This window comes from Hoplias malabaricus, chromosome 1 (assembly GCF_029633855.1).
Source record: "Hoplias malabaricus isolate fHopMal1 chromosome 1, fHopMal1.hap1, whole genome shotgun sequence".
Classification (NCBI taxonomy): Eukaryota; Metazoa; Chordata; class Actinopteri; order Characiformes; family Erythrinidae; genus Hoplias; species Hoplias malabaricus.
In genome coordinates, this window is record NC_089800.1 from 51,142,804 (window position 1) to 51,162,573 (window position 19,770).

At 39.7% G+C, this 19,770-nt stretch overlaps 4 protein-coding genes across 5 annotated transcripts in view; 3 read left to right on the plus strand and 1 right to left on the minus strand.

Moving 5' to 3' along the window:
* Window positions 1-2,117: 2,117 nt before the first annotated feature.
* tomt (transmembrane O-methyltransferase) lies at window positions 2,118-4,876 on the plus strand. Its single transcript, XM_066661318.1, has 3 exons — window positions 2,118-2,379; window positions 3,791-3,987; window positions 4,556-4,876. The coding sequence occupies exons 1-3, from the start codon at window positions 2,118-2,120 to the stop codon at window positions 4,874-4,876; spliced, it is 780 nt and encodes a 259-aa protein (XP_066517415.1).
* Window positions 4,877-5,500: 624 nt separating this feature from the next.
* On the minus strand, window positions 5,501-10,273 carry anapc15 (anaphase promoting complex subunit 15). Its single transcript, XM_066679080.1, has 5 exons — window positions 10,142-10,273; window positions 9,152-9,273; window positions 9,000-9,059; window positions 8,318-8,455; window positions 5,501-7,575 (listed from the first exon to the last, which is right to left on the minus strand). Exons 2-5 carry the CDS (start codon window positions 9,269-9,271, stop codon window positions 7,528-7,530), a joined length of 366 nt encoding a protein of 121 aa, XP_066535177.1. The 5' UTR covers window positions 9,272-9,273; window positions 10,142-10,273; the 3' UTR covers window positions 5,501-7,527.
* A 1,808-nt stretch (window positions 10,274-12,081) lies between these two features.
* Window positions 12,082-15,832, plus strand: folr (folate receptor). Its single transcript, XM_066644123.1, has 5 exons — window positions 12,082-12,217; window positions 13,165-13,294; window positions 14,075-14,263; window positions 15,309-15,444; window positions 15,561-15,832. Exons 1-5 carry the CDS (start codon window positions 12,189-12,191, stop codon window positions 15,830-15,832), a joined length of 756 nt encoding a protein of 251 aa, XP_066500220.1. The 5' UTR covers window positions 12,082-12,188.
* Window positions 15,833-16,605: 773 nt separating this feature from the next.
* Window positions 16,606-19,770, plus strand: part of inppl1a (inositol polyphosphate phosphatase-like 1a) — a 43,240-nt gene continuing 40,075 nt past the window's right edge. The window contains exons 1-2 of one of the 2 annotated variants that reach the window (XM_066666428.1): window positions 16,606-17,243; window positions 17,360-17,713. In XM_066666428.1, the coding sequence (XP_066522525.1) occupies window positions 17,535-17,713 (179 nt within the window). In that variant the 5' untranslated portion in view covers window positions 16,606-17,243; window positions 17,360-17,534. Of the gene's footprint in view, window positions 17,714-19,770 lie in introns of both variants that reach the window. The other variant, XM_066666419.1, reaches the window with a different exon arrangement.

Below are 19,770 nucleotides of genomic sequence, written 5' to 3' on the forward strand. Positions count from 1 at the left end.
TGGTCACTCAATAATTTACAGCTCAAAGCTGATTGGACACAAGAACTTGACCAGTCATCCTCCACACCTGCCACACACACACACACACACACACACGCACACATACACACACAAAGAAAGAGAATATTCACCTCTATCTCTTGGTCAACTTCCAAGTCAAAGCTGTATAAGGCAAAAGTGTTTTGGATATTTGTGACATCACAAAGTTGGGACAGACGTTGGGTAGATGTTCTAGTTCCTGCTAGTGTCTGAATGTTTGGTGCCTTATAGGGTCTAATCCTGTTCTCCCTTTGAAAGGTAAGTATGTGACTCCATTTCTATTTCCTGTAGATGGCTTAGCAGCACTAATAAAAACTTCTGAAAATAATATTGTTATAACCATGTTATAATCTATATTAATAACGTCGTAATATTTACTAGTTTTACAGTGTAGTACATGTACGTACAAAAGTTAGACGTTTTAGACAGTGGATTAGGGAGGTTACACCCTTTTGCTGCATTACCTGCCTCTACACAACATTGCTGTTAGATTTTGATGGCTAACAGCTGCATTAACATTATTGAGGTCAGGACCTGATGATAGATGATCAGCTCTGGATCGCAAACCCCACTCCAACTCATCTCAAGGTTATTGGATGGTGCTTTATCCCTCTAGAGAACACTAGAACTCTAGAGAGTTCCACTGCTCCACAATCTAATGGGGTGTTGTATACCTCTCGAACTTACACTTGGCACTTGGTGTGCCTTACAACAGCCATTAATTAGCACAGTTTTCACTTGAACACTGCTGCGTAACACTGATATAACCAAGTTAAAACACATGTTATAAGCATGTTATTAAAGATCCATTATACTTGATTTTGGGGACCTTAATAATAAGCTAGTTTCAAAGAGTGGTAAAAGATTAAACAATGTACTCACCTTTGCAGCAGTGGATTAATAAGAACATTTCTAATGTATCTTCCTCATATCAGGTTCCTCATATCACAGCTCATCTCAACACATTTCCTATACCCAGCTCTAGAGATGAATATTGTCAATGTAATAATGCAGAATAAAAAACACAGTACTGACTGAACCAATGTCTCCATTGGTCTTAGGTAACACTGTCTCGGGTTACTCTTGTTTCTGGGAAAAGACAGCTTTAAGCCTACAGTACGAACAGAAATTTACAAAAACTTTAATTAAATACTAATTATTATACATCATTTATGATTCAGTACAACTTTAGCAAGCTAATTATTTATTAAATTTCTAGCATGTACACATTCTATTAATATTGTAGCCTTTATGTGTGAAACTGCTGCTAAGGCATCCCATATGATGTAAGGATGTGGTTATAGTGCTTTTCCACTGCATGGTCCCTATTCGACTCGACTCTACTCCACTTTTCTGCGTCTCTGTCATGTGAATCAGGTCCTGGTTCTGGAAGCAGGTTCTTGTTTAGTGGCTGTTCTCTCGTGGTTCAGAACGAACCGAGTAGGGACTAAGCCGTGTCGTGTAAACCTTGCAGAGCGCTGATTGTCCAGAGAGATTCATTACTCTACGCCACGCAACGCAGACGTCCAGCACCAACTCTCCATCTGTAAAATCTCCAGCTGCAGCAGAGATCACGTTTGTTTTTATCCGACTCATGACGGCAGCTGTGGTCTTTTGAAGAGGTTCAAACGCTCCTTGGATCGGTGGCCGACGAAAGAATCCAGCGAGAGCTGGACGCTACAACAAGGAAGGAACAAACTCCACTGATCTGTCTGAACTGATGATGGAGCTGTGTTCAGTCCCAAACAACAACAACAACAACACGCCAATACACCACGAGTAAACACCGCTTAACGTTACCGCCGCTGTTGTTGTGGTTTCCAAAGCCTGAGTAGAGTGGGTTCCATGCAGTCTAAACGTAACATTATTGTTATAGTGAGAGTTAAGATGGTGCCTAGTGTTGAGGTTTGTTTTATGTTTAGTGGCCATGTTAAAAACAGGTTAAGTAGAGAATCTATTAGCATGAATATTCAGGCCACTAGGTGTCAGTATAACAGCTGTTTCATAACCTAAAACCATCGTTGTTGAAGATGATTGACTGCTCCTTAAATCTGTAGGCTCTGCTCTTGTGTCTCCAGATGGTCTCTCCAGCCATTGCCCTGGCATTCTTGCCCCTGTTGCTAACGCTGATTATCCGGTACCGGTACTACTTTGTGCTGTTCTATCGGGCCGTGCTGGTCCGCTGGGTTCAGGACTTAATAACGGGGATCAGCAGAGAAGAGCGAGTGTATCAGTACATTCTGACTCACGCTGTTCCTGGAGATCCTGACAGTATCCTGGATACCTTCGACAACTGGTGCAGCAAAGTAGAATTCATTAGCCACATTGGACCCAAGAAAGGTAAACACTTTTCTTAAAAGTGATTTTAGATCTTAAACTCACCAAGTCTGATTTTTTTTTTATTATGGTGGTGAATGGAACCAGACGTCCATTTGTAAGTTATTACAAACATGTAAAGTTTATGAATTTACTTCACCCTCACCCTGTCACATCTGTGTAGTTTCACACACTCACCCAGTCACACAGCTACAGCTATTACATTTACAATCCACAAGTTCCAGTGAAGCTTAACATCTTTTATATGGAATATTAAAGTAAACTTGTGCTACATCTGACAAAAAATATCAGATTTTCTTGGGGACTATTTTATCTTACAGCACAATGTATGTATCCCTCCACCAGCAAAAATGTATTCCTAAAGATTTCTCATAGCAATTTTCTAACTGAGCTATTAGAGGCATTCTACCATTCAGACATCTGGTTCCATTTCAACATCACTGTGAACCAGTCTGACTTCTTGTGTTTCAAACACAACCACCAGATGGCACTGATCTTCACTATCCCTCCGCATACACTGGTCTACCTTAACATTAAAACCACTATACTGTCCACTCTCTCAGCTCCACTGACTACACAGGAACACTGTATTTCTACAGTTACAGAATGCGGTCTACCTGTATGGTCAGGACCCCCTCAAAGCAGGTGTGATGTGGTGGTGGATCATTCTCAGCGCTGCAGTGATACTGACGTGGTGGTGGTGTGTTCGTGTGTGTTGTGCTGGTGCGAGTGGATCAGACACAGCAGTGCTGCTGGAGTTTTTTTTTTTTTATTTACACAACATTGCCAAAGATTGTGGACAGCTACCCTCTTATCTAAAATAGGTATTTATATCTAATTTGCTTTAGAAAACTCTGAAAAGAAAGGAGGTTCACTGATATATGAACATTGATGTGAGCATTTGATGGCAATCTGCCTTAAGAGTAGGTACTTGGGGATACTTTAAGCTACTCGAACTCATCCCAAAGGAACAGGCTGCTCTACAGCTTTCACAAGTGCTTCCCATCCTGGACACCACAGGTCCTCCTCCCCAGAGTACTTCCATTACTATGAGAACAATCTTTGCTCCAGGTTTAAAAGCCACGCCTTCCCTTAATGTACCTGTGAAGTATTGTCAGTTTTGTTTGTTGTTGACAATTATTGTCATTTTCTTGCCTGGTGCTGATATGTCACAACAGCCAAGTGTTGAGGGGCCTCTAGCCAACAAACGGCATTGGGCTTGGAGACCCAATAAGACTCCAGAGTGTCGCATTTCATTACAGCTTATCTATGAGGACTTTATAAACTGTGTGCACTGTGGGTGCAAATTAAAGAGTCTAATCTCACTAAGTATAATTAACGTGTATAAATATTAGGACATGTAGCGTACAGGAGCTACTCTGGTCTTATATTGCCGTCTCTCCTGTGTTCCCAGGTTTGATTCTTGACCGTTTGCTGAAGGAGCACTGTCCACTCACCGTTCTGGAGCTGGGCTCTCACTGTGGATACACTGCGGTACGCATCGCCCGCTCACTCCCCATCGGAGCGAGACTCTTCTCTGTGGAGATGGATGAGGGAAACGCCCGAGTGGCAGAGAAGATCATCCGCCTGGCCGGCTTCGACGATGACACGGTGAGGGGCTTGGCATGTACACTCTACGAGCAAACGTTTGTGGACACAATGCCACAATGGAAGGAGGTGGTGTGGTGCCTGTATAGAGTGCCACTGCTTTAAAATTAATATAAAATCTAAAAATCAGTAGCTGACATCATTAACATTACAGTGTCTGCCATCAAATCCTCATCGTAATGTTCAGTACCCTTCCTACACACTTGTGATGTAACCATGAACAGTCAAAGAACCTTTTGGATGATTAAAGGGTTCTTTAGATCAATGGAGAATGTGCTACAGATGGTTCTGGGTTTTTTTTTTTGTGCTGTATAAAATCCTTTAGCATATTTTCCATGAATATGAAGGCTTTCACAATGCAAAGGGGTCTTCTACGTGTTCATGGTTCTATATAGAACCATTTTCTTTACTGAAGGACCCTAGAAAGGCCGTCATTTTTAAGCATGTAGAGGAGTACAGGTGCAAGCTGTTACTACGGCAGTGGGTAGGCACTGGAGGCGCCTTCAGTAGTGCTATAAATGTTGGATAGCATAGTGTATAACTACACCCAGTTTCTTTTCCTTCTCCGCAGGTGGAGCTGATCATCCGTCCGTCAGATGAGGTGATCCCTCGTCTGCGAGAGGATTACGGAGTGGAGCGTCTGGACTTTGTTTTCATGGATCACTGGAAGCGCTGTTATCTTCCGGACCTCCAGATGCTAGAGGGCAGCGGTCTCCTGGGCGAGGGCTCAGTCATCCTCGCCGATAATATCATCTTCCCTGGGGCACCCAGATTCCTGAAGCACGCCCGCCGCTCCGGTCTGTACGAGCACCGCGTGCACAGGGCCACGCTTGAGTACATCCGTGGCATCCGGGATGGCATGGCCGAGCTCATCTACAGAGGGGCACAGTGACTGGACCGGCACACGCCTGGGCACCTGGTGAAATGACACACTTTTATTGTTGATTTTCAGAGCAATAATACAGTGGGTCAACTACAGAGGCCTGGAGGGAAGAAGTCTTTAGAGGAAAAAAAAATTAGGAATTGGTATGCACCCTTTGGCAATGTGGTCTTAGTTTCATCATGTTCCCTAGTTTACATGTTTTTTACATGGTGTGCATCTTTGGCCATGATTTGTTCATTTGTTTCAACTTATGTATAAATCCTCACCCCTGTGAAAGCAGCATCAGTCAGAATTTTGGGCACAGCCGCTCAAGCAATATTTCTGTGACTTTCAACTAGAGGTGAAAATACATTAAGCTAACCATCAAGTTCTAGAGGAGCTGTGGGTAAAACAAGATTAGTTTAGAATATTTTGCTAGTTGTACTCACCGTTTCTTAAACTGTTACCTACAAATAATTAATTAATTCATTCATTCATCTTATGCTTCATCCTAATCGGGGTCATAATGTGTCCTGAGGCTCACCAGAATCACTGGACGCAAGGCAGGGACACATCTGGGACAGGAAGTAGTTCTTAGAATTTGAAATTTTTAGATTTTACATGATTGTTTATTTGAATTTCTTAATTTACAGATTTTGAATCATGCAATTTATATGTACGCACTGTTTTTTTTTTTAAAAAAAATGATTCAAAGGAAAAGGGAAGGACTTTTAAATTGCAGAAGAGATTAAGAGATTTTAAAAATTTTCACAGCACTGTTCAGAAGTTGGACATTTTGTCGTTATCTGACCCTCAATGTGCTTTCTGCTTTGCCTTGTTCATGCTCCAACAGACAGGAGTGGACCCATCTCACATCCAGTTTGTTACAGTGTAAATTAAGCAGGGTTTATTTACAAACACACATTGACTCTTTATACAAGTAAAATACACAGCTGTACAAAAAACTGTAAATGATTCCAAACTCTACAGAACATTGTCCACATCATCTCCACCTGCTACACAAACCCAGTTCCAAAGAGGTTGGGAGAGTAGGTAAAACACAACACCAGAAAACGGTGACTTCTAAATCATCTTTGACCTGCATTTATTTATTTATTTTCTTTGGAGGGGGTGGGGGTCATCCAGAACTTGACGCCTGCAACGTGTTCCAAAAATGGTCGGGATGCAGCGCCTGTTCCTTTAAATGATAAATGATAATGAGCCACTCGCTCTTCACCCCGAAACTGAGTGCACAGCAGTGAGGAGCAAGGACCAGAAGTGGTTCTTAATGGTTTTTAAGCCATTTTCACTCGGTTCTCTTTGTTCGCCGGTCTCATTTTCCCCATTTTTACTCAGTGCTCTTATTTCTCCACGCTTGTTGTGTCTGTTTTGCTGTGTGTCTTTGTGCTCTAACATAAACACGGTTGGTAAATTTTTTTTTTTTTTGGGAACGAGATGCAGGCATCAAATTAAGAAAATAGCTACATTTTAATTTGTTAAATAAACAAATTACATCATTTAAAAAGAAAATATGTTCACGGTAATTAAACTGAATTATTTATCAGGGGTTTTTATTTTTATTGTTATTAAAACTATTTCACAAACTCTTCTCCCAACTAGTTTATTTTTTTTAACTGAGTTTGGATTTGGAGGTAAGCAGTATGAATGTCCTCAGACGGTTGCCCATGTCATCGGTCGCCTAGTTATCCATTAAAACATAGACGGAGGATCCTGACCTTACTGTTTCGCACTCACGAGGTGTAGTAGCCCCTATTGCCGGCACGTGACGCTTGATAAAGACGAAACAAAGTGCTAATTCAGAGAAGCGATGGCTTTAAAAGATGTGCGAGATTCTTTCGTAAGCCGCGTGTCCTTGAGGGAGGTTACAACCTGATAGTTACGACGCAATAGACTACACATGAGATCTTGTGTGTGTGTGTGTGATCTCTGACCCTGAACAATATAAAATATTCTCTGCTCATTCTCATAAAACGAAGGCAAGCTTTGGTTGGTTGGCACCTGCAGCACATGAGACTCAACCCAACCCTAAAAACTGCTTCACACAGTTGGTTACAGTGAAATACTTTGCTGAAAGATTATGTTCACACAATTTTCCTCTCACTCCAGATGTACTCGATCACCCAAAACATGTTTGGTGTCCATTTTTAGCTCCTTTAGGTTATTGCTGGAGCTACTCCAGCCAATACTTTTCTTAAAGACTTCTCCTGAAATCAAAGACATTATCAAGTCCTATGTCAGTCCTCCTATGTTGGGAAGGCTATGATGGAACCTGTGAGGATTAAATGGCAGCCAGTGAAACATTAGTGAGGCTGGATACTTGATTATAAGCACCACTCAGTCCCAATAGTATTAATCACCTTCCAATACTGCAAAGGCCAATAATGAGGGCCCTTTGTACCCTTCTTGTCAACACTTAGCCATTGAGCAGGTGACCTTAGACTCATGTGCAGCTATTCCAGAAGAACCCATCCTATTTACAAAGGTTTTATCCCCTCCCCCTCTGGGCTGAGTGAAAAACTGCATATTTGAATTTTTCAGCAAATCTTTCCTTTAAAAAGACCCAACACAAACAATCCAACAAATCCCAAACACACTACACATGCACTGACTCCAGACTGAGTAGAGGAAGAGCAGGAGTATCTCTCCTACACAGCTCAGGCCTAGATCATCCACTGGTCCTGGTCTTGGTCTGTTCCTTCCATATCAACCTAAACAAGAAACAGCGGGCATCAGAAATGCTCAGGCAGCACACAAAGTTATTAAAGAAAATATTTTATACATATGGTTTAGTTACAGAAGAAACCACTGATTCGCGAGGACTCAGAGGAACCTTATAAGCTGTGGAACCCGAACTCGATCTCAAGAGACAACTTTCAATTCGCAAGATGTGAGACACAAACTATGATGCTCTGCCTGAGAGAAAACTCAGGTCACGTATCACCTCTGTCAGGTTCAAAGTCGTCTCTTGAGATTGAGAGATGGGGATCTATGGTTTGCAAGGCGTCCCCTCGCTTAAGGATGGAATACAACAGTCAAAAAATGATGGAATACACAGATCAAAAATAGGGATCAATTAGAGGTAGAGAAGCTGAGGATGACATCCCACCACACCCTCCGTAGGGTACAATGTCTGTTTTTGCACTCACGTATTGCATTGTATATCAACAATAATTGTTAGTGAACGATAAGGTTCACATTTCCCTGTCAAATTAGTGTCTACTGTCTGTGTGAAATATTGTTAGTTGTATTATCTGTGGTATGCACTATGTAGGGAGTAGGAAGCTATTTGGGACACAGCCCGAGTTACTCTACTGACTGACACAGATGAGCAGAGCTCCTCCATACGGACCCTGGGCAGGCTCTGTAAGTTTAAATTCTCAGAGTTGTGCCACAAAGAAAAGCAGTAAACACCCTTTTAAATGACTCCATATTCAGGAAAGACCCACTCACCTCATTTATCTCTCCATCATCAGGAAACTCATTGTAAATGTTCATGTCATCCATGTCTTGCATGTCTTCATCTTCTTCTGAGTCTTCCTCACTGTCCTCCTCATCCTCATCATCCTCCTCTTCCTCCTCATCAAACGTCTAGAAAAGTTTAAATAAATTCTGCTGAAATCTGCAACGAGTTTCTTTCATATGTTCTTTCTTTCACTTTTGGAGCAGCAAGCTTCGCCACTACTGATTTCTCCCTGATCATCTCATGTCTTCTCTTTATGTTTCTCTTGTTCTCTTTCTCCAATACACACACACACACACACACACACACACACACACACACACACACAGCAGTGCCTAACTCTGTCCCAACACTTTCCCAAATGTTTCTTCTTCATGTTATAAATCAGACCTTATATTGACACCTGGTGTCTTGGCTGAATCTGAGATTCTGCAGCTGACTAATTTTAAAAATGTCTGCCCCATGTACAGGACCCACTCTATGCAACATTTTTTTCCAGGGACTACAAAGCAATTGGGTTCTTCATCTCATGCGAGTTTCAATTAATAGAAACATGTAAAAATAAAACCAGGCGATGCATTTACACCACAGCTGAGTTCTATACAATAAGGCCTGAATCTGTTCATTAGTCCATGGAGGTGTCCGCACATCCTCACAATGACCCTTATTCACCTCAAAGATAGGTCTTCCGATGGGCAACAGGTTGGTGTCTTTTTCAGCAATGCTCTGTAACTAGAAAAGGACAGAGAATCTATAAAAAAAAACAACTGAAAACAAATCAGGTTAAAGTTGTGTTTAAAACAGTTATTTCACACATTACTTACCCAAGTCTGGTGTTGCTGTTCCTGCTGATGCAGCTCAGTTTCATCTACACAGGGTCGGTCCAGGTTAAACCACAGAGACTCAGTCATCCGGGGAAACAATGAGGGGAAGAGAGTGGACATGACTGGACACACAAAGTAAAGGGGGAAAATAGGTTTAAATGAATAGTTTACGGCTTAAAACATTACAGCTGGTAAGCTTAGGTAAAAGTGGTATTTATAGCACACATCACATCACGACAGGATACTTACAAACGTTTTTATTTCAACATAAATCACTGATTGGAAAACTCCAACTTAATTTACATGTATTGGTTTTCAAGAATAGAACAAAAAGAGTTGATTTAAGAAATATTATCTATGATATGTTTACGGAAGAAAAAACATAATGAAACAGCATTAACTACTGAATAGTGCCATTTCAGACACATAATCAGACTCAGAGCTAAGCCAACTCCTGTAGTATATTTCTGAAATTGGTGCACAGAAATACACATATACTAAGAAGCTCAGAGGCCATTGCTTCTGATACATTTTCACAATTTCTGGATATATGTCATCATAACTTTGCTATTTCAATAGTTTTCAGATTTTTTTTAAAACACAGTGTGACTTTTACCATAAACCGTAAAAATAAAAAGCAGGAAAAGTCGGGTATGTTTAAAAACAGGTCCTCAATAGGATACATATTCAATATTTCTGAATTAATAAACCATAAAATACTCGTGTACCTTCCCCAACGGTCTTAAGAGACTTTAACCACAAACCAAGACCCCAAAACCGTGGCCTGTAAAGAGTAAAACTCTCCCGAAATCACATTAAAGTTTAAATACTGTGAATACAAAGTGGTCGATGTTCCTATTCAGCAGTGACCGTTAAAGCGAAGAGAAACACACAGGCGGATTAACGATAACACCAGAGTCTCTAAGCGTCTAAAGCTCTGCATTGCGGCTCTTTAAGGCTTTGGTATATTTATAAACATCATCATTTTACCTGCGACTTCAACTCCTCCAGAAACTTAACAAAAAAACTCAAAACAAAACCTAAAATTCAAACTCCCGAAAATCCGCGCTCTCACTAAACTCTCCCCTGAAACAGCGGCCGCGCCTCTAGTTCCACCTCCACACTCGCGGTGTGTTCTGTTTGTGTGTGTTTGTTTGATTTTCTTTCCACACCTGTACTCAGACAGTGGTTTGTGTGTGTGTGTGTGTGTGTGTGTGTGTGTGTGTGTGTGTATTTTAAAGCTTTTTCAGGTAAAGATATCATATTCCAACTCTATGGAGCCCTGCTGGTAACATCCCCTTATAATAAAATCTAAGTGTGCAAATGACTGAATAATGTGTAAATAACACACTATAACAACTTAATTAGTCATGGGAAAGACTTAATGAGGCATATTTTAATTCAGATACATATGTGTCTCATTCCCACACATTATTACGTCATTCTCAGTCATTTATTACCTTTGTACGCCTTCATTTTTTATTTATTTATTTATTTATTAATTTATTGTTAATGAAGGGATATATCAAACTGGGCTTGGCACATTTTAAGCCATCAATTGATTGAGAGATTTATGAAGACTGTGAAGAGCAATGGAACATAAAAGAAAATCTTGTATGTAAGATCGTATTTGACAGAGAATATTTTAACATTATTTTCACATGTAGGTTGACCCGGAGTGTTTGGAATTATGCACAGAAACATGGGTCTGAAAGGATGTTGAACTCTTAAGAAGCTCCTATTAGGAAAACCATATAGACACAAGAGAAGGAAGGAGAAGCTGATTTTCTCAGAATGATGGACTGTCCGTCACAGAGCCCAGAGCTCAACCTCACTGATTGTGTTTGGGATTAACTTGGATCCTGAAAATCAGAAAATGCAATCAACCAACTCCTAAGACTGAAGTTTGAAAGCATAGCTTCAGATTTGTTCAAGAAGCTGAAAGTGTGTCTCCTGATTAGAATAAGTTACAAAGCTTCAAAACTTTATACTGTATTTAGTTTTTGTGGCTTTGGTGTCATTTTACATATACCTGTGTTTTCTACTTATTATTTCTACTTAATTGACTCATAAGTAACTGATATATGACAGAGGATCCACTGAATCAATGGAAAATCAATTTTTTTTATAGTGGTACCAATAGGAACCAGGTGACATCTACAACACAAATGTATGTGTTTAATCTTCTCAGATCGCAGAATAGTTCTATTTGCAACACGCATGCCAGATTTGTTTTGTGGCATGTGAGCCAAGTGAGTATTTGTGGGTAATATATGGACATATTGTGGTTCAGAGGGGACAGCACTGTTCAACATCTTTGCCAGAAATGGGCTACGCAACAGGGATTCTTATCAACATATGATGATATGATGATATGATTGTTTTCTTTTAACTCTTAAGACGTCTGGTTCTATTCACCACCATTGTGAATACTAATAAGATATTTTTGTGCTCTTACATGGAGCATTTCTTATCAAAGTTCTAGGCATTTATTCAGGAATTATGAAAAATATGTGAAATTCCCCATGTGCAGTGCATTACAAGGCCATAAATGGTGGTGGTGGTGGTGAAGTGGGGGGTAACGAGCATTTAATACATGTATAGATAGTGAAGTGTGTGTTTTCCTCTGAGACAGGACGTGAGCATAAACTCTGAGCTATAGTCCAGGAACAATGAGCAACAAATGCCAGTGTTTTATTAAGATTTACATCATGTGAGGTGTGTGATTTTGGTGTATACAGGTCACAGTGACATTTCAAGCATCAACTTGAAGCTAAACATGATAATAAACTGAATTGATTTCCCTCCGTTTCCTTCCTCCACTCCTCCTCACATCTCTCTCTCTCTCTCTCTCTCTCTCTCTCTCTCTCTCTCTCTCTCTCTCTCTTTCTCTCTGCCCCTGTCTCTCCACCTTCTTTCCTCAGACTTTAACCTGAAACACTTTCTAGAGTCTTCCAGCCAGGGAGACACCATAGACTCCATTTTATTTTTTATTTAATTGTTATTTTCAGCTGAGGAAATCTTTTCCCGCTGCTTAATGGAGCGCAAGCAAAGCCTTTCAGCAGGGTAAGAGAATCTTAATCATTAAAAGTAAGTAACAGCACACATTCCTTGTGTGAAGCAGGACTAGTTATATTTTAAAGTTTTTACTTCACCTCCTACTCAAAGTTCAGTTCAGTTTATCATTGGGTTGTTGGTCTCTGCAGTAATATGCAAGCACGTTTGATGTATTACCTCTAAACATTGTATAATTTCCTCTAATATTGACTGAATATCTTGATATAACATGTAAAATGATTTATTATTTGCTTAGTATTAACTTCATATTATATGCTGCTGAATATACTTTAATGTTGAAATTAATATGAATTAATTATTAATTAAGTATTTATTCATCTCTAATTTTGAATCCATGCTTTGCATTAATGTCTAATTCACTCTAATATCAAATGTAACATTGTTTATTGTCTTGCGATTTTTATATAAGTCAAAATAAAAAAAGAGAGAAGTGAATAATTATTTCAGGATGATACAATACTAACACCATATTAAACAACAGTTTTCGATGGTAGGTCAATATTTTGAGAAAAAAAAACCCATCTGTCTTAAAATATACTGAGTCAGCATTTTTGAGTAAGTAATTAATTCAATGTATTCAATTAATTCAAATCATTGTTTTCAGGCAAAAGTAAGTCATCAATTTAACAATAAGACAGGACCAATAAGAAAAAGGTTGTTTTTCCCTCCAACTGCTAGAATATACCTTCCAAATATACCCACGCTGGAATTTATTTTCTTACAAAAATGCATATATTTTTACCATAACGGTTGATATGGAAGTAAGATGTGAAATTTGTACAGGTAACTTTCATGGGTCTCCAGATGTTAGATGTGGAGCAGTGGCGTATGTTATAGAACAAATTTAAATATATAGAATAATATATGATGCTTAGATTTGACTCTTGTTCTATGTCTTCCTCTGTTCCTTTATACTGTCTGTTTTCTATTTCCAGGACGTCACTGGCCTTGGCCTTGCTGATAGTTCTGCCGTCATTTTCTCTCTCTCTGGATAAACTCAACATGTGCATGGACGGCAAGCACCAAAAACAAGAACCCGGTCCTGAAGGTGAACTCTATAAACAGGTAAAACTCCTGCTGGAAACCAGTGGGAGGCTAAATACACAATTATGTTTTCTCTCTGCCCCCTAACTTCATATGTTTCTTCATTATCTTCTCAGTCAGGGTCTAAGAAATGTATTGTTACGTCTCCTTATCTATAGCAGTGGTGTCAGTCGTGCCAACATTTCTGTCACGGTAAAAATACGCAAAAATTATATAATATAGATATAGACACAAATATTTTACCTCAGTCTAAAAATTAATAACCATTTATGAAGCTTCACTTGAGCTAAGAATGTTTTTGCTTTGAACTATTTTTAACTGCAATATTTTAATTCTTATGTAAAATATAACAGGGCCTAGAACACAGCCCTGTGGTACACCCTAAAATACGATTTTGTATGTAGTCCTCTATTATTTTACTATATTCCTGTTGCATATGTTAAATAAATATATATAAAGCTGAAATATCCTTTTAACAAATAGTAAATGAATCATTTACTACTCACACCACTGAACTTTAACCTGCCTTTTCACTAATGTATAACAGCTGTAACAGTGATAACAACACTGATACTATCTAAACTAAAGAGTAAATGCTAATGTGACAAGATATGTTTGTTTACTATTGAGTAAAGACTAGGAAACTAAAAAAATGTACATATATAAAGGTGATGTGTGTTTCTAACATAATGTTATGAAAAGATCTGGTGTCTAGTAGAAGAGTCTCACTCGGTGGGGGGAAGTTGTAGATATCTCTGAGATTTTCTTTCACATTTTTCACTCTTCCCTCCTCCTCCTCAGTGTGCTCCTTGGCGTGAGAATGCATGCTGCATGGCCAACACTTCAGAAGAAGCCCACAATGACAACTCTTACCTCTACAACTTTAACTGGAACCACTGTGGAGCCATGAGCAGCAAATGCAAGGGTCACTTCATCCAGGACACGTGTTTCTACGAGTGCTCCCCCCACCTCGGACCCTGGATACAGGCAGTAAGGCACACAGACCCTCTAATAGTCTTGTAGTGTGGAATTAAAAACTGACCAAACCTGGAGTGGAAACAGTTCCTAGTGGCCTAATGGCTCAGTAATGGCTGCCTGCCAATTTATTTGAATATATTCACGTTTTAAAGGCATTATGTAGATAAAGTAATGCCAAGTAGGTTTTTCATCTTAAAATTACAGCTTCAAGATCATTGTGATTCTTCACGGAGATGTGAAGATTATAGAGCCTCTGTCTTTGCTACTCTGGGCCCAGCACTGCAGAAACTGCACTATGTTTGCCAGGATACAATTTACAGATTTAAAAAAATTACTAATTAATCACAAAAATACGTATTCTTCTTAAAACACGGGTTTTTTAATCATAGAAAAGGAATCTACTTAAGGTCACAAAAATGGAATTATATTAAATTAATTTGTTAATTAAACTGTTAACCAAAAAACCTGTCTGTGATTAATCACGATTTATCTCAAGTTAAAAATATGTACTTTTAATTTTGGGGAGAAGACAAATAAATATTTAGTGTAATATGCATGACATGTGATATGTGTTACATCCCTTTATTCAAACCAACTTGCAACACAGGACTAGTTTTACGTCATACACTGGCCTGTAACGCTCAGATTCACCACCAGAGGGCAGAAGAATTCCATTTTTCTTTACTCAACCAACAGAAATGTTAAAGGGTTACTATCATGGAAAAGCACCTGTGCTGTGAAGTCTGTTTTCAGTGCTATGCTGCAAATACAGCACATCTGGACTTTTTTGTGACGTCACACAAAATATGATCATATATTCACCTAATTAGGAACCTTGATTTCTAATGTAAGTTAAGGTAAAGAGGTTTAATCTGGGAGTGGTCATTGTTCCGGAGAATTTCATACAATTTCACGACTCCTGTGTCCAAAATGATGTAGAAGAATTAGAAATGGAAAATGTGATATTTGTTTATATTATATTATATATAGATATTTAGGACCATTTATGTATGTCCAATTACTCTGTGAGTGTGTGTGTGTGTGTGTGTGTTTTCAGGCCGACAACAGTTGGCGTAAGGAGCGTATACTTGATGTCCCACTCTGTAAAGAGGACTGTGAGAGCTGGTATAATGACTGCAAACATGACTTCACATGCAAAGAGAACTGGCACAAGGGCTGGGATTGGAAATCAGGTGTGTGTGTGTGTGTGTGTATGTGTGTGTTGGGTAACCTTGCAATTGCTGTATGCAAAATAACACATCTCTCCATTCATTTCTAACATCACAGATTTTTATCTTTCATAACACAGGAACAAATCACTGCCCCAAGGATGCTCACTGCCAGAAATGGACTGATGTCTTCCCCGATGCCAAGAGCATGTGCGAAAAGATCTGGTCCAAGTCCTACAAATACACCACACTCACCAAAGAGAGTGGGCAATGCATGCAGATGTGGTTTACACCACCTAACCCTAACAGAAAGGTGGCAGAATACTACCTCAACCAAGCCCCAAAAACAGTCACCAGCCTCACACTCCTCCTCTCCGTCCTCCTGTCTGTTCTACTGCACTGGGATCAATAAAACCTCTAAGATGATGAATTTTATTATATTCTTTGTCTCTCTCTGTCCCTGTGTTTAGCTGTGTTAGGTTGAATCTGAGCACATTTACTTGGTGAACGTGGAGTCAGATGCAGGATTGAAATTGACATGGTCAAATTACATTGTACTTTCTGTTTGAAAATACACTACATAACCACTAAGTAAAATTGGTACAATATCTCCCTTTTATGAGAGAAAATACAACAAAAGGAAAAACATGTTATTTCTGGGAAGCAGTTATGTGGTTCGTGGAATGCTCAGAAGGTGGCAGTGTGGACTCACTGAAACGGGACGTGTAAATGGCGAAAATACTGATGTATATTCTGAAGGATATCCACAAAGTAGAATTTCTCACTTAGCCAAATAACTTAAGCCCAAGGTAAGGATTGTCCAATAGGAATGACCCTATTGGGCAGACGTTCAATTTACTACATGTGTGTGTTATCAGGCTACATGGCAATCCGCCCTGAATATTAAAATGAAATATTTAATCCCAAAATCCAGGATTCTCCAATATAATCTATCTGGCTCACTCTTCAAATATATCTCATAAAAGGTGTACACTTCAAATCTGAATTTGGGACACTAACGAGAAACCATGGTTTCAGTTTGGGACCATAGCCACTGTTCCATTTGGAATGCCACTCCAAAATGGCTTCAAGCTGATCGCCCTCGGAGGTACGCACTACGAAGGCTGCGTCTACAAATTTGGGACGCTTCCCGAGTCTCCTGAAGACTCCAGTAGCAGAACAAAACTCTAAACAGGAAGCTTTTGGGCAGCTTCAATGCTTCAAGGCTTGGTCAAGGCACTACTGGACATCGGGGATTTGGACTAGCTTTCTACTGTGAAATTTAATTTGACACTTGTTGCTTAGTTCTGCGGATTTCGGGGCAAACTGTGACTACTAATGCTGGAAATGAGACTTACTTTCTCACCACTGAAGTCCATTAACTCGCACTAAAAAAGGCAGGCTATAACATTTCAATGAAAGATAGTTTTTTGTTTCTGAGAGAGTAAAGAAGGCAGAAGTAAAAAAAATTTAAAGCAGTGCTGCACTTTTTCGAAGGGTCATTTTAAAGGATATTAAAGCCCCCCTTTTTCCTAGCAGCACCACCCAAGGGAAGAGAATGACGAGAGAAATGCCGAAATGAAGGGAGCTTCTGTGTAACTTTAGTGTTGAGTAGTTTGTTGCTCTCTGGGCAGCATTTTGAGTTGGAAATTGCTCTGAAACGTGTCAGCCCAGCTGCTGGGAGCCTAGTGGCCGGAGAGAGAACTTGTTAACCACAATTTAGTGTTCTTTGCTGGATTTATTCAGGAGTTGCTTCACGACGAGCCGATGTGAAGAGTAAGAAATACGTTAACGGCATGTACCAGGTTAACAAGTCAAGGACGGTAGGGACAATGTTAAAGTTAACGTAAAAGTCGTCGTTGTTTGGAAAGAGGGATATTTTTGCCTTAAAACTTTACACAACGGGATTTTATGTTTATTCCCTGTTTTTTCGACGCAGGGAGACGAGGAACCGGAGAAGGGAAAGTTGTAACGGTCGTTGCGCGTGCTCGTTCTTAAACTGACCGAAAATCCGATCTCCTTTCAGCATTACTTTACTTCGTGGACGACCGCGGACTCATCTAAGACCACTGAATCCACATTTGCTCGCCGTGCGTCTCGAGAGCCTTGTCCCGATGTCGGGCGGCGGTGTGTGTCCGCTGAGCGGCGCTCCGTCGGCGGCTCCACCGCTTTGGTATCACCGAGACCTGAGCCGCGCCGCAGCCGAAGAACTGCTCGCCCGGGCCGGCAGAGATGGCAGCTTTCTGGTGCGGGACAGCGAGAGCGTCAACGGGGCCTACGCCCTGTGTGTGTTGTGAGTATATGGGACTTTTTTTGTACGGGTCTAAACTCTTTAAAACTTGAGTTGGAAGAGTTTTCGGCATATCACAGCACACTGAAGACATTTTCATGCTGTTTTTGTAATTCTTCCAATACACAATGTGCACTATCTTTGGTCAGTACATCATGTACAATTTGTAAGAGACAAAATGAACCACGTTTTTGGACACACATGGACATTTTTCACGAGTGGACAGTAGGGCAGAAATGTTATGATATTTTGAGTGCTTTCCACAAAGTTACTACAAGTTAGATCAGACATAATGCATCATAGAGATCAGACAATATTATTATTATAATACCTTTGTTGTGATAAATAATATCAAGATATACTTTATATAGTTTTTAAGGACTTAACAAACAATTCATAACAGAAGAAATGCACCACAGGCGTGAATAATGTGTCATCAGTGTAAAGAAACTCAAGCCAATTTCATTTTTACTTTAAAATTATAGTTTTATAAATCATTGTGATGCTCCACTGAGCTTTAATAGGGAGAATATGGGAATTCTTCCTAAGCAGGTATAAGGAAAGCTTGCTGGTTGCTAAAATTGGTGTTGGTGGGGCCAGCCGTGGGTGCTTTCCCCATGGTGTGTGTGGATCCAATGCCTGGCTGCAATGACAGGGACACTTTACTGAATAAATGGTGCCACCTTCCAGAATGAGACAGAAAACTGAGGTCTGTAATGTCATTAAAGATTATAGGGCAGGTCTTGGAAAGTAATTTGTTTGTTACTTGGACCTGTGGGTAAATCTATCACTGCTCAGTAAGAGTTGAACAGTGCTGATGATGTCAGTATCATGATAAATACCGTCATGATATGATATTACAGTTGCGTCCACAGTGCATGCAGGGAATATGACGATATGCACGGTTTGCCGCTGAAGTCACATTGTATAGTTGCCGTCATATTGGAGACCTACTCCTTACTCAGACACGCAACTCTAATAAAAACAGTTATATTTGAACTGCCAAAACACAAGTCTCATTTAGACATTAAAATGAAAGAAATATAAGTATACATTCTTAACCCATTTATCCATGTCACGTTTGTAAACAGAGCTCTGTTTGTCTGTCAGTCAGTATTGGAACTCAGGCCACGTCCCACTATCTACTCTCTACATAGTGCACATCACAGATAATAAAACTAATAATACTGCACCCAGGCAGTAATTAGACACTACTTTCGACAGGGAAATGTGAGCCTTATGGCTCACTAAATATTATTTTCAACATACAACCCACTATGTAATGCAGAAACCGTTATTTTATGAGGGAATGTGCCCTACGGAGGGTGTAGGGAGAGGAATAATTAAGGTGACAGTCACAATAAAGCATTATCCTCTAAGAATCTGTTCCACTCTCGGAGCAAAGGGACAGTGGGACCAGATTATTTACCTGTAAACAGGGGGAAAAGACTGAGATAAAAGAATACATAGCTTGTGTCTGTAGTCTCTTACAAAATGAAACAGCACAGGAGTGAAATAAGACAATTACTGAAGCTTTTGTATGATGTGCTAACAGCTTTCCATTAGATCCTATGAGTAAAATGCTATTTTGGCTAACAGTGGATAAAGGTATTATTTTTTCTTTATGCTACACTGTGTGATCTTTCCCTATCTGACACAAAGAAGTGGTGGGCGTCAGTGTTTCTGAGTGCTGTGAGACTCTCTCCAGCGCAGGAGAGGAGCTGTGTATGAGATGAATTTATCTCTCTTTTCCTTTTGGTTTACATTACCACTCTGCTCTGAAACCTGGCAATCAGGCCCAAATACGGCCCTGTGCAATGTGATAAATTGCATCATAAAAACTTGAAGGCATATGTATGATGCACCGTAGTCATAAAGGTTTAATTCTTCTGAGTTTGGTGAGTTTTAATATATGGATGGGCAATATATGTTAATTTTAACACAAGTTTAATATCATGATCCTTGCAGGCCTTTTTACAATACACAGTATGTAGTGGTGTATCATGATGAATCATATCATAATAGCAACAACATATCTTCTTATAAACATCCCTAAAATG